The sequence below is a fragment of the Nicotiana attenuata genome, chromosome 10 (assembly GCF_001879085.1).
Source record: "Nicotiana attenuata strain UT chromosome 10, NIATTr2, whole genome shotgun sequence".
Classification (NCBI taxonomy): Eukaryota; Viridiplantae; Streptophyta; class Magnoliopsida; order Solanales; family Solanaceae; genus Nicotiana; species Nicotiana attenuata.
The window spans coordinates 46,850,512-46,865,090 of record NC_031998.1 but is presented as its reverse complement, the minus strand read 5'-3'; the positions used below and the strand labels follow the sequence as shown (position 1 = coordinate 46,865,090).

At 41.2% G+C, this 14,579-nt stretch overlaps 1 protein-coding gene across 1 annotated transcript; it reads right to left on the bottom strand.

The window, feature by feature from the left end:
• Positions 109-6,577, bottom strand: LOC109233452. The gene is made up of 5 exons (XM_019399330.1): positions 6,453-6,577; positions 4,772-5,195; positions 1,667-1,695; positions 656-1,570; positions 109-537 (listed from the first exon to the last, which is right to left on the bottom strand). The coding sequence occupies exons 2-4, from the start codon at positions 5,097-5,099 to the stop codon at positions 677-679; spliced, it is 1,251 nt and encodes a 416-aa protein (XP_019254875.1). The 5' UTR covers positions 5,100-5,195; positions 6,453-6,577; the 3' UTR covers positions 109-537; positions 656-676.

Here is a 14,579-nt window from a genome sequence, read left to right as displayed (position 1 = left end):
AAGAGCGCTATTTTGTAATTGGATTTGGATGTAACTGGACGAATTACACAGTTTGACCTGCTTTGTCTGCTTAAGTAATTACTTGATGCAATTAAGAGGGAGAAATACTAATGCTTTCAAGGTGTCAAAGTATTAGGCGCTCTGACCAACTGAGAAATACAAAAAGAACCCAAAGAAGGCTATAAGGGCTGATAACTCATTCCTACTGTAAGGCAGGCGTCGAACACCAGACGCCTGCTTGCGGTACAGGGACTAGAGATTAGCAGATACAAATATTCAGGACAATATTTTTATGGCCTTGACATGAAAGAAATCCAAAAGAAAGTACACTGAAAGAACTATTTTTCAAATTTGTATTTTCTCCTTTCCTATATAACAAATCAACCATCCAGCCTATATTGTTCCCATTTTTTACAATGTATACTTCAGAAGGTAACTTAAACTTGCCTGTGAATGCATTTCCACCATCAAGATCATGGCTGCTATCACGACTCTCTACTATCCAAAAAGGTAGCTGAGAGAACTTACCCATGGTATCTGCAAATATTAAAGCAATGTAAAACATTTAACAGACAGACGGAGAGCGAGGATGTAAACGGGATGGGAACTTCACAGTTCACAATATGACTGGGTAAAATTTCTAAAAGAAGCTTACCTTTTATGTTCACAAAGAAGCCTACGCCTTATTAGATCTTCTCCAAAGAAACCCCCTTTTCCGAGTTGAAAGACTCTCAGAGTAGGATCTTGATCCCTTTGAACCAAAGGAGAAATAACGCCGTAGGAAAGGCTTCCTTGAAGAGCTCTTCATACTGGAACTGGAGCTCATCCTGGGACACCTTCCGTCATGTGGGCTACTTTTCTGATGCTCAAACCAACCAAGATTGCCACTAATATCACTGTCGACAATCCGATTCCGGAATCTCTTTCTAGCTTTCAAATCCATCTTAGCTTTTGCCTTTTCATACATCTTCAAGGTCTGCTTCTCCCCAAAAGTACAGACAGGGCAAGCTGGGTCATACCTGTTGATTTCAGACGTCATATTCTCCAAGCACTCAGCATGGAAAACATGGCCGCAAACTAGAACAGCAACAACAAGTTCATTCAACAGCTTCGCACACACGGCACATGTCTGGAGATTGAAAGAAGGTGAACCAAAACTTCTACTAGTAACCCTTTCACGATGGAAACCAAAGGATTCACTATCAAATGACCACCTGTCTCTACGAGGATTTGACAGGTCAGCAAAGGCAGGAACTGACCAACCATCTGATGACCCACCATGAGAGCCCCTAGTTGAGTCATTACCCCAACCAGGGAGCACAAAGGAAGATGATTCTTCAGAAATTGAAAATGTAGGTGACTTTAGCCCCGGTACACGGCTATCAGGAACTTCTCGTCCCAGAAGGTTTGCTGAAGAATGGTGAGGCAAACTAGGAGTAAAGCTAGCAGGAAGTAGCTGACTACGCGATGATAAAGGAGATGTAGATAAAGATGAAACAGAGGGAGCAGATGGAGATAGCTTTCCAGGAGAGGGGAATGAAAGTGCTGATGAACCGTCTGATTCTTTAACCTAATTAGCAAAAATAAAAGAAAGAAAGCATGTCAAGAACTTATAAACATGCCATGAAATTGTCTTCAGAAAGAAGTTAAACCGCTCTGTTGGTACCTCAGTGGAAGTCCTCTCAGCTAAGGGATCTGCAAAGGCAAGAATAATACTGTCATCTTACGATCAAACATATGATTTCCACCCACAAAGCTCTAGTTATATTTTCATAGCATATAGAACCTAAGAGCAAGAAATTGAAAAAACTCATGGTTTGTTGCTCTTGCATCTAAAAGATAGTCACAAGAAGAATAATGGTGATGGTTGCCAAAGCAACTTACACATCAAAATCATACAAAAATATTTTTCCTCATAACAATGGTATCATCAAGGCGCACAACAGAAAATAGAATATATAAAAGAACCACAATCTTTGGTAAATATGCAATAGGCCTCTAAATTAATATTATATAATGAGTCACTTAAAGATTCAACAACATGATCTTGCCGCCAAAATATCATCACATCAAGGGGTCGGGAGAATATTAAAAAATAAGAGTGTCAATCACAAAAATAATAGAACAATGCCTTTGGAAGAATGAAACCACTTCAAGAAAAAACATTAAAAAACAAGTCATCATGTCCATCCCGAGTACTGCCACCTATAAAAACAAAAACACTAGAGAACACGTTCCAATAGAAAAGCTGAAGGGCAGCAAGTTCTTTTTCTCAGTATGATTCTTAGCATCTTTGAGGCGGTTTCTGGACTTCATAATTAATTTCTCAAAGAGCTTCTTGTTCTCTCAAGACATTGTTCCAACATTTGACAACTTATTGCAACATTGCCAGCCTTCCCACTAAGTATCTGGGATTACCCTTGGGAGAAAAATTCAGGTCAATTTCTATTTGGGACGGCATTCAAGAAGCCAGAAAAAGGACTTCCAAATTGGAAACATCAACATTTTTCCTTGGCCAGCAGACTTAATTGTATCAATAGTGTACTTGATGCCCTATCTACGTACAGTATGTCCTGTTTCCTGCCCCCACTTTGATCACTGACAAATTGAACAAGCTGAGAAGACAAATTGTCTTTGGCAAGGGAACAAACAAGGCTAGTCTGGTAAAATGGAGCAAAGTCATCACAGATAAGAGATGGGGTGGTCCGGGAGTAATCGCTTGAAAAAACACAATGAAATTCTTCGTATGAAATGGTTGTGTTAGCAAAGATGACAGTGCTCTATGGAGGGAAGTTGTGACAGAAAGATTCTTTACTAGATCCCTTGATCACAAAACTTCAAAACTCTGCATAGCACATGTTACTGGAAATTTATTAGATCCTTCTTGGGAACAGTCTTCTCTAACAAGATCACTTTTGGGGATGACAAAATGATTAGACTTTGCGAAGGCAACTGGCTGGGAATTTCTCCTCTCAAGATTAATTTCCAGATCTGTACACTATTTCCTCTCAGTAATATGCTACAGTTGATGATGTTAAACATGATCTAGGCTGGAACCCATTTTAGAAGACATTTTTATGATTGAGAGATAGAGAATACATGTCTTTTGTTGTGACTTTTGAACACGTCTACAGCTGTGAACAAGTCTGACTCCGTAGAGTGGTTAAGACATTCCAAAGGCTTGTTTTCAGTCAAATCTGGCTGTAAATGGCTAACAACTCCTAACACAAGTTTTAGAGGAACATGGCTCCATACAAGGTGAATTGTTTTACTTGGCTTGTAGCCAATGATGCTCGCCTCACACAACGAAACACCAAAGAGGAGGTATCCACTATGTGAGGAATAATCGGAGGCTTCCAATCTTCTATTTTCACACTGTAAAGTTACCTCTCAAATCACGAGTTTTTTAGCAAACATCCTGGGAATTAGTTGGTCAATATGTAACTCGACAGTACAGTTTCTAAAATGTTGGAGAAGAAAAGGTCTCAACATTGACCCCTATACACCAAAAAAAGTTCCTAATCAAAGAAACATAGTCCAAATCAGCTTCGAGGTATGCAGCAAAACTTTAATCTCGCTTCTTGATGTAAAGAGGAAAGGTTGGCATTTCCTGAAGATTAAGGAAAATAACTCTACTTTATTTTGAACAGGAAAATACCTCTAGTTAGCAAGAAAACAAAAAAAAACTCACAATGTTTTACTTCAGTTCTGACACAAATACAGGTGCAAGTCATATATATGAAGAATACGAGAAACTTGGAGATTGAGAATTCATTTGAGAACAAATATTTGAAAAACAACTTTTAGGAGTAGTAGAAGACGTCCCTAGAAAACCTATTATTTCTGTTTCCTATAACACAAAGTATGGACCAACAGCCATTACCCTCTATTTAAGCAAGTGAAAACTTATTTTTTCTTTATCCTTAGATTAAGCAAATGACAAGCAACACTTCATTTTAATGACAAATGTGCAACCAAATCTTTCATATGTTCCCATGATATGAAAAATTGGTTATAGCAAAACAAGAACCATAAGAAACTAATTTTTCAGCTTAAACATCTTGCACCTCCCCAGTTGGACTAGATGCAAATAGTTGAGTCTACCCTCTCCTCTTTATATCACCATCAAGGGATAATATCCTCTTATCAAGACCGTAGCAATTAATCACCATTGACAGCAGCTCAATCTTCTCTATGACAAAAATGCTACAGTATAAACATCTCAGATGCTGATAAGCCACTTGTATAGCATCTGACACCCAACCAAAAGCTCATGATAAACAAGAAACTCATTGTACAATCTCAATAATTCACATCCGAGAAGCACACACATGCAACATCTTTTATTTCAGTTATCTATACCTCCTATTTTTACTTTAAAATCAACTCTAAACCTAGACTTCCCCTTTCATCCAACCTTTCTCTACATTTCAACGTAAATGAACATTTATCACGTGAGAAAAGGACTCATGACGTTCCATAAACTTGTGACTCCACAATCCCCGCACAAAATCACGAAGTGTCCATTATTATGTCATCCAATTAAGGATCTCATAATACAAAGTGGTAGATCCATATCTCGCACTCCGGAGATAGAAAAACATGTAATTCACAAAGTTAAAAGAAAAAGAAAAAAAAGGCAATTCAGGCTCTTCATTTGCTATCAGAACTTCACATCCTTTTTCTCTTCAATTTGCATAATCACCTAGTTATCAGGTATAATCGTTTCCCTTTATACAAAAGCAAAAGCGAGAGAAGTGCAAGTATTTACCCAATAAAGGAAGTGACAAGTTTCGATTAGTTCCATCAGAAACTGGTGACTTTTGCCATGCAAGTGATCTGAAACTATCCAATGGACTACCCTCTTCAGATGCATGTACTGTTCCTACAGTTGTCCCAGATTTAAATTCTAATCTGTCAATGCCACCAATTCCATCAGAAGACCAATTCACTGATGTCTCCTCCCCAGCCACTCGTCCCCGATTATCCCACCGAAAGCTCCATGTAGGCGAGTGGCGGACATTCCTCTGCAAATTTTCACTGCATGATCCATTTATAACAGCTCTATCTCTGGAAGCAACACAACAAGCGGAACCCATGCTTGCTTACACACAACACAGATAGGCAGCTATCAGTCCGACCAATGACAATGCCAACATGTTCACTCCATGATCCAAATTTGAAAGTTCAATTTTCTGAAACAAAAAAGGGAATGAGGTCAAAACAATCAAAATCAAAGCAGATATGCATTTTGACTACCACAGCAAAATCTTTTTCGTACACAAGAATCCAAGCAAAAGTTATCCTTCACACAGTAGGATATTGAATGCATAAAGCATGCAAATGGTTTGAGACGTAATGCTTTATATAAATGACCAGGTTGCTCGCACTTTATTACCCATTCAGGTTTTGCACCCAGAACGTAAGACAGCAATCTAGCCGCCACCAAATCATCCATAAAACTCCCCCGCCCAATAGAATAAGATTTATGCAGAAAGATGCTAATGCCGAGAATCCGGGAAGAGTTCTCTTAGAAGAGGAAAAAAAAGATTCATTCATACACCTACATAACATTCCACCTAGAAAATAAATTTCCATTTTTGAAAGCTCAATTTCAGCTCAAAATCAAACTGCGATTTCCGATTTCATAAAATTCTATAGGTCTAAAATACTTCAACGACCAGGCATTTAAAGAGAATAATCCAATCATACTGAAACAAAGTTCTAGTGAAGAATTACAGTACAATCAACACAAACATTACTACTACTAGAACAACTACGCCTCAGTCCCACACAAGTTGCTAGGTCGACTATATGAATCTCTCCATTTAAGCACAACTCACGTCATCATCATACCAAACAAAACAGTCATTTTTCGGGTCAATAATTACACAAAAGCACATATATTGAAAAAAGCTTCATGTTGAAGAATTACAGTATACTAGTATAGCCAACACAAACATTTCTGCTCAATAAATCAGCAAAGCTGATAAACATGTCACGATTCGTCCTAATAAATACACATTAAAGCACCGCGTGCAATAAACCCAACGCACAACATCCATTAAATCAAATCCCCGAACTAAGCCTAAGATTCATTTCCCCAGGTTAAAAATTTTTTAAAATGAAATAATACCTTTTAACTAGCTAATTCAATTTCATCTTACACCACGGAGGTCATAGAGATCCGAAAGTTAAGCCAAAAAAGCATTAATTTACTGCCGAAAATTAAAAAATATATTTAAAAATCACAAAAAGCTACCAATTATCTCCCCAGCAATCTTAGAATTAGCATATTTCTCTTTTACTTAATCAATAGCCAGTCACATATGTCCAGTCATAAACAAATACAAATACAAATTCTATTGCTCTAAATAAGTATATACAAAAAAAAAAATCGAAAATCTATGAATATATTACAATATTATCCTCACAATTATCAAGTCTCCTACCGTGAAATTCGCCGTCCGGCGACCGTCAAGCACAGAAAGTGAGGGGAGTAGTGAAGAGGGTGGGAGGGGGTGGGTATATATATATATAGAGAGAGAAGGTAAAGGTTCTGATTCTTCCTCTTCTAAGTTGCGGGAAGAGAGAGAAAGGGAAGGGGGGGGGGGGGTTAAGTCGTTTTAGACGGCAATTTGCAGATCCGTTACACTGTTGGAGTAATTCTACGGCGAAGAATCGTTTGTTTCTAACGGCGTTAAGTGAGACTTGCTTTGTTTGTTATGTTGGTTAAAATTACCTCCTTTTCATCATTGCATTTGCCAAACCAGATGGAAAGAAAAAGTACTTCCTTTTCTTTCCTTTTTTTGTGAAATTATCGATATTTTAAGTTACTTCTTCGTTTAAAAAAAAGAATATCACGATTTTTTTTTTAGTTAATTCGTCCAAAAAGGAAAAACTTTCTATGAAAAAGAAATGATTTTACTTAAACTTATCATTTACCTTGATAACTTGTTTGGATGGTTATTAATGATAAATTTGTATAGTCATGTAAATATTATAATATATTTTTAGATAACAAATTTTTAAAATCATTATAGTTACAATTACGGCATATCATTTGAGATCACAAATTCTATAAGTCTTTTACTTCTTTAATCTCGAGTTCAATCAAACTACATCGTATAAATTAAAACTGAAAGTGCAATTTGCAGGAAGCAGAAGTCTTGGACTACTGCGATTTGAAGTTGTACACCATGAGTTAATATTAAACTATTGGAAAAGCTATTTATATATGTAACTTAAAAGAGTTTTAAATTTTTATTTTTTTTATATAGTTATGATCCACTAGAATAAGAGTTTTGAAGTAACGATAAAATTGTCTCCGTGTGATTTATATGTCATGAGTTTGAGCCATGAAAGTAGCTACTAATACTTGTATTAGGGTATGTTGTCTTCACTACACCCGTTAAGATATAATTTTTCCTCGAACCCTGCATAAATACGAAATACTTTGTGTACCGCGACCTATCTAAAAGTTATGGGCCACTAGGCGCCTTTTAGTCAAACGGAACAGAAAGAAACGAAGGACTATGAAGAAAATAGGAAGTAAGTGGGACGGTATTGATAGTTAGTTGAGTTTGAAAAGTCAGTCGACATTCGATGAAGGCTCAAATGGGAACACATCGCACACAAAATCAAAGTGAAGAAAAAGAGAAACGAAATGGGAAGAAAAGTGCTGGTCAAAGCAATGCCACATGCTATATTTGGAAAAGTTGGGCATATGTCATTAGTCATCTTGCCACAGCCAACACATCTTTAAAATATCTTCTTCTTTTTTCCCGCTAAAACTATCATATATCAATTAAAGTTTGAAAAAATTAACCTAAATAGCCATTTATCTAACTCTTTAAATTAAAAATAACCGACAAATATTTAACATATGTATAATATATGTATAACCTATTTGACTCAAAAGATATTGGAACCTTTTTGTACAAATCAATCAAAGAAAATGAAGAGGTAAATCTTAGTCAAGGCTAATAACCTCCAGATCTATAAGCGAATCAGAAAATAATACATAAAATGAAATAGGGGTGATCAGTCTCCTTGATATTTTTCATTTCCTCATTCATTAATCGATGAAGATTACCGTTTTTCGTCTTCCATGGGAAGGCTCCTTTTTCTAAGAAGATTACAGAGGAAAGATAAGAGAGAGAAAAAGCCCCCCCCCCCCCCCTCCATTGAGAGACTCCTCCTCTATATATAGTTATGCAATCCTCAATACGGGTCAATACAAATTCGCACAACGTCCGCTTTCGTCGTTCTCTGAGTGTCGTTCTTTGTCACGGCGGACATTATGAGTACGGGGTTTTGGAGCAAGCCATGTCGTCTTTCACTATCTCGTCGCTTGGACGGGATCTTGGTCAGGCCGACTGCAGCGATCGGATTTTGACCAATACAGTTAGTCCCTCCGTCTATCGGGGTCGCCTCTTGTCGGGCCTGGTAGGCGGATTATGATTGTTACATATCTAAGATAAATCTGATCACCTACCCCTTGGGTATGGTTTTTAGATTCTAGCAATGTGACGACATCTTTTCGATATCCTTGAACCATTTCGGTCGTTTCGGAACCTGAACATCGTTTGTCTTGAAGCGTTGTTTATGGTTACCTGCCATTATGACACACGTTCCTAGGGGGTTGAACCGTTTTATGCCCTATCAACTTCAATTGGCGACTCTTGATTTCGTGCTCGGAAAATTTATGTCTCTTATAAATAGGACTGCACCATTCGATTTGACATATTCTTTACCTTTGCTTAAGAGAACTTTGCGAATCCTCTTTCCTCCCGATACTTCGGATTTTTGATTTCCTTTAGTTGGCCAGGAATTTTCGTCTTTCCTTTTCTTTATCCTCTTGCTTTATCAAATTGATTCAAATGTTTGGCTGTCACGACCCGGATTTCCCACCCTCGGGGGTCGTGATGGCGCCTACTCATGGTAGCTAGGCAAGCCAAGAACCTTTGCAAAAATTAACCTATCTTATTTTATACATGATTAAACAATTAAATTATCAATGAATAAGCAGTTAAAAAGACAACAAAAAGTAAAATTTAGCAGGAGTCTGAACTAAACATAGAAACAGCGTCTAGAAAGCCAATACAAGTCTCTACCCAGCATCTGGTGTCACAACAATACACGGACTGTCTAGGATTACTACAAATAAGAGTTTGAAATAAAGGACATAGTCTGTCTCGAATACAAATGTCAACAGAACATGAAAACTGAAAGAAGAGACGCCGGGCCTGCGGACGCCAGCAAGGCTACCTCGGAGTCTCGTGGACTGAAGGTCGACTCCCTAATTACTGCTGCGCACCGTAAGCTGCTCCGACACCTGGATCTGTGCAGAAGAGCACAGAGTGTAGCATCAGCACAATCGACCCCATGTGCTGGTAAGTGCCTAGCCTAACCCCGGCGAAGTAGTGACGAGGCTAGACCGGACTACCACATAAATCTGTGCAGTTATATATACATACACAGCGGAATCAAAATACAGAGACAAGTAATTAATATGGGAGGGGGAGCATGCTATGGGGGAAATAACAATTTCAAGTAAAAGTCGTCCAGTAACGAAGGAAACAACACAACTCAGACATTAATAAAGAAACAGAAAGCAACAAGTGCACGGCATCACCCTTCGTGCTTTTACTCTCATCCTCACCAAGCAATGATATAATAAAGTGCGCACGGCATCACCCTTCGTACTTTTACTCTCTTTCCTCACATATAATCGATAGAATCGGCACGGAATGGTACATCGTGCGGCACGGCATCACCCTTCGTGCTTTACTCTCTTTCCTCACCATAAGCAAACAATGCACGGCATCACCCTTCGTGCTTTACACTCTTTCCTCACAACAAACAAACAATGCACGGCATCACCCTTCGTGCTTTAACACTCTTCCTCACCCAAACAACAATCACAAACAAGGGGCAAGGGGATAAACAAAATAATAAAAGAAATCCTGGCAAGGGAACACAATTGAACAGTTAAATCCCGGCAAGGGTACAACATCAATAATCTCAACATCCCGGCATGGGAAAAACAATCAATAAACAACAATATCCCGGCAAGGGAACAATTTAAATACTCTTTCTCTTCCTTTAGTCACTATAAGTATACGAAAGAACCATTTTCTCATTCACGGATAACTAAGCTTTGACAAGGGAGAGGGGGACCAAACCATTAGGAGGAAGAAGCAGATGGAAGACAGGGTCACTTGTGAAAGAACTAGCCGAAGGGGACCTTTATTTCATATCTCACTTTACCACTTGAGCCAATGCTCCAAAGGGGTTCAACCATTTCATATACGTTCACAATTAAAATATAACTTGAGCCAATGCTCCTCGTTGTTCATAGGTCACAATTTCCTTTCACAAGCTTTTCACAACAAATAGGAATCATCACCAAGGCAAGAAAAAATACAACGAAACCAAGATATTCACAATTTAAAGACTCACGGTCATGCTAGACACCAACGTATAGATACTCGTCACTATGCCTATACGTCGTACTCAACAAGAAGCAATTAGCAAATAAGACTCAACTCCTAGTCCCTCAAGCTAGGGTTAGACCAAACACTTACCTCAATGCCTTGAATACAATTCAAGCCTCAATTATAGCTTTACCCCGCGATTCCACCTCCAATTCGCTCGTATCTAATCACAAATTACTTAATTACATTAATACATGCTAAATGAATCAAGCTCAATGCATAAAAATGAGTTTTTCAAGTTTTACCCAAAAAGGTCAAAAATGCCCCCGGGCCCACATGGTCAAAACCCGAGGTTCGAACCAAAACCCGATTACCCATTCCCTCACGAACTCAAATATGTAATTTGTTTTGAAATCGGACCTCAAATTGAGGTCATAATCCCCAATTCTTGAAAAACCTAGGTTCTACCCAAAACACCCAATTTCCCCATGAAAATCTTTGATTTGAAGTTGAAATCATGTTAGAAGATGTTGAGGAGCGAAGAAAATGAGTTAGAAATCACTTACCAATCATTTTGGAGAAGAAAGTTAGTTTGGAAAATCGCCTCTTATGTTTTGGGGTTTTGAAAAGTGTAATATAACTGAAATTCCCGTTTATTTATACCCCTCTGAAACTTCCTGTGCGGACCGCGCATAAAGGACCGCGGCCGCACAGGCCTCCCTGAAGACCTGTAAATCATAGCCCCGTGCGGACCGCACAAGGTCGACTGCGGCCGCGCAGCATCCACCGCGGACCGCTCAAAGGCGACCGCAACCGCGCTGGCCCCTCCGCGGCCGCATGCAATTTCTCGCGGACCGCGCAAGAGGGTTCAGAGGCCTGCAATATTTCCTGAACCTGCAACATCTGATCTTTTAAGTCTAAGGCATCCCGGAACCTACTCGAAACTCACCCGAGCCCTCAAAACTCCAACCCAAGTATGTACACTACCTCAAATACATCCTACGAACATATTCGTGTGATCAAATCACCAATATAACATCATGAACATCGAATTAAGCCTCGAGATCAATGAGACTTCTAAAAATTCCTATTAAACATCAATTTCCCATTTAGGGTCCGGATCCCGTCAAACAACGTCCGTTTTTAACCAAACTTTACAGAAACAACTTAAATTATATATAATACCTGTACAGGGCACCGGAACCAAAATACGGGCCCGATACCAACACGTTCTAATCAAGTTTCATTTCAATTTTTCCTTAATAATTTCAGAAAAACAATTTTACTCAAAAATTTATTTCTCGGGCTTGGGACCTTGGAATTCGACTCCGGGCATACGCCCACGTTCCATATTTTCCTACGGACCCTCCGGGACCATCAAATCACGGGTCCGGGTCCGTTTACTCAAAATATTGACCGAAGTCAAATTCATTCATTTTAATACCAAAATTTAGCATTTTTCACACAAAATTTCACATTTAAACTTTCCGGCTACGCGCTCGGACTGCGCACGCAAACCGAGATGATTCTAAATGAGGTTTTCAAGGCCTTGGAAGCACCGAATTCATTTAAAACAGGTGATGACCCCTTTGGGTCGTCATACTGGCGATTCTTCTCGCGCTGACCTTTTTGCCACAACTCCGCCGCCGAAAAATGATGTTCTGGCCACTGGAGGAGCAGAAGTGGCAGAAGATGAGGAGGTTCCTTCGGTGGCTGAAATCTTGCCTCGCCCTGGAAAAGCGTGGAGCGATTTCACAGCCCCGCCGGGGAGGAGCCGGAACCTGTTCCGTCCGTCATAACTGAGGAGGGAATCGCAGAATTTAAGGCTAGGTGGGGGATCCCTCGCCACGTTGAAATACTGCCGGCAGTGAGGGACGACATAGTCCATTTTGACCGCCCAGGGTATTGCGCGTCTACGCCTACCCCTTTATTGTCGGATACACGCTTCCTCTCCCTCTCTCAGTGGTGGATTTCTGCCGCTTTTAGGAGGTATGCCCAGTGCAGCTTTCGCCGTACCTATACAAATTGTTCCTCATGCTACTTAAGTTTGCGAAGCTTGCTGGTCGTGAGATCACTTTGGGGCATATGCTCAATATTTTCGCCCCTCAACTCATTCGTGGCATGATGATTCACATGCGCCACCGAGGGTCGAAGAGTCTGGTGGTGAAGATGGACGATGGAGCTAACCGTTGCTTCTACGAGAATTACTTTTATGTGCAGACCGAACACCTTGTGGCGGATCCTACGGGGTTCCCTGAGAAATGGAACTTCGCCCGTAAGTTTCTATGCCTTTTGTCAGAATAATATTTGACCGCTTTTTTATTTGGGTAATACTAAACTGTATTTTTACAGCCGCGAAGCTACCTCCTGCACCTGTTGATGGTATCCGCGAGTGGGTGAGCGCCATCCTTCCTCATACGGCGGGTGTCCGTACATGGTCGTTTTTCTATGAGAAATATGGACGCAAACCCCTTACTGGTGAGTAATATTGTCTTTGTTCGCTATTCCTTCTCCTCTTTTTACTTGGTGCCTTATGTGATGTTTGTCGATGCCAAGAAGAGTGCGGAGAGCGAGGTCTCCTCCATTAGCTTTTCGTCAACCTGCCTCGTCCGCTCGTCCTGCTTCGGCATCTACTGCCCGACCTTCATCGAGGGCCGCTTCAATCGAATCTACGGCTACGGCCGTACACGCGGAGGTCACCCCTCGACCTGAGAGGTCAGCCCCTCTCACCTCCCTAGTGAGGGAATCTTCCCATGCCGAGGAAAGGGAGGATTCATCGAAGAGGCGGCGAGTGGAGTTCGAAATGGCTCCTTCAGCTGTGATATATTTAAAGGAAGACCTTCCCTTGACAGGATCTGAGGCGGGAGTCGATGTCGTTCCGCCTACAGAGAGGGTGCCAACTGTTGTGTCCAACCCATCGACGGAAGTTCCTGCCGCTGTGATTAATCTGCCACCGGCCGCGGCGGGGGGTCAGAATTCTGAGGCCGCCGCTACTACTTTGAACGGACCTTCGTCCTCAGTACCTGGTCGTGCTTCTTCCTTGGCCGCAGGAAGGGGAGAGGGTGTCGTGGTCGACGATTACGAATCTGAGTCTGATCTTAATCCTGATGATGTTAGGATGTTTGAAGAGGGTTTTACCCGTTCGGTGGTTCAGGCGGGAGGGTCGTCCCGTATTCTAGAGAGTCTGTCGGATGTCAACCTTTTGGGAGATACGGAGGACCTGGTGCCGCAGTTTGACCTCTTGTGCTCCGCCGCCGAGAGTGAGGCTCCCGGAACGTTCCCGATATTGATTTGATGCACGAAGTGGCCGCTATGGGCTTGAGGGTACATTTCACTTTCCTTTTATGTTCCTTTCATTTTTCTTGCCGGCCTGGCCTTAGCCTGTTTTTTTCTTCCAGACGTACATGGTGGAGATTGAGAGTGCTCGCAGAGCTGATACTCGGGCCAAGATTGTCCCGATGATGCTGGGGAAATATCGGTGCTATCGCGATATGTGCCGTGAGATGCACGAGCGGTTGAGGGCGAATCCTGATGCTCGATCCCTTTGCGAGGAGTTGGAGAAGAGGGACCAGCAACTGATGGAGGCTATCCGCAGGAGTAGTGTACTCGAGGAGCAACTTCGTGCCAAGGATGAAGATCTTGAGCTAGGTAAAGGGGTTGCTGTAGAGTGCGAACATCTTTAGGAGAAGTTGAGGTCTATGCAATTAGAGATGGATCAGAACCTTATCAGGGTCGAGGCGATGAGCGTGGAGTGGATGGGAAAGTTGACCGAGTTGGAGAGAAAAGTTGCCGGTTTGGAAAATATCGAGAGTGCTTGGTCATCGGCTTTGGCGAGGGCTGCGGCTTTAGAGAACACCATCCACGTCCTCCAATACGAGCAGGAATCGGAGAGGGCGACGACCACGTTGAGGGAAGCGAGGCTTGAGGAGCGCATTGGCAAAATCGACCGAGAGGCATCGACCCTAGAGGACCGGGTCGCTGCTCTTGAGGCCGAAAAGGAGCAACTGTTGGCTCAAGCCGAATCTTCTTCCGCCGCTGCTCCTCGTCATTTGCGCGAGCTTTGGGTTCATGATGAAGCCCAGCGGGACATCTACAAGAGTTTGTGGGAGGCGGGCAAAGTTACTAAAGCTGCATATGAAG

What these genes read in the sequence shown, in the direction of transcription:
- LOC109233452 (XM_019399330.1), bottom strand. Translation starts at nt 5,099, where the DNA reads ATGGGTTCCGCTTGTTGTGTTGCTTCCAGAGATAGAGCTGTTATAAAT. An exon ending in CTTGTCACTTCCTTTATTGG is followed by an intron (nt 1,696 to 4,771) that starts GTAAATACTTGC and finishes TTGCCTTTGCAG; the next exon opens with ATCCCTTAGCTGAGAGGACT. An exon ending in CTGAGAGGACTTCCACTGAG is followed by an intron (nt 1,571 to 1,666) that starts GTACCAACAGAG and finishes TTTGCTAATTAG; the next exon opens with GTTAAAGAATCAGACGGTTC.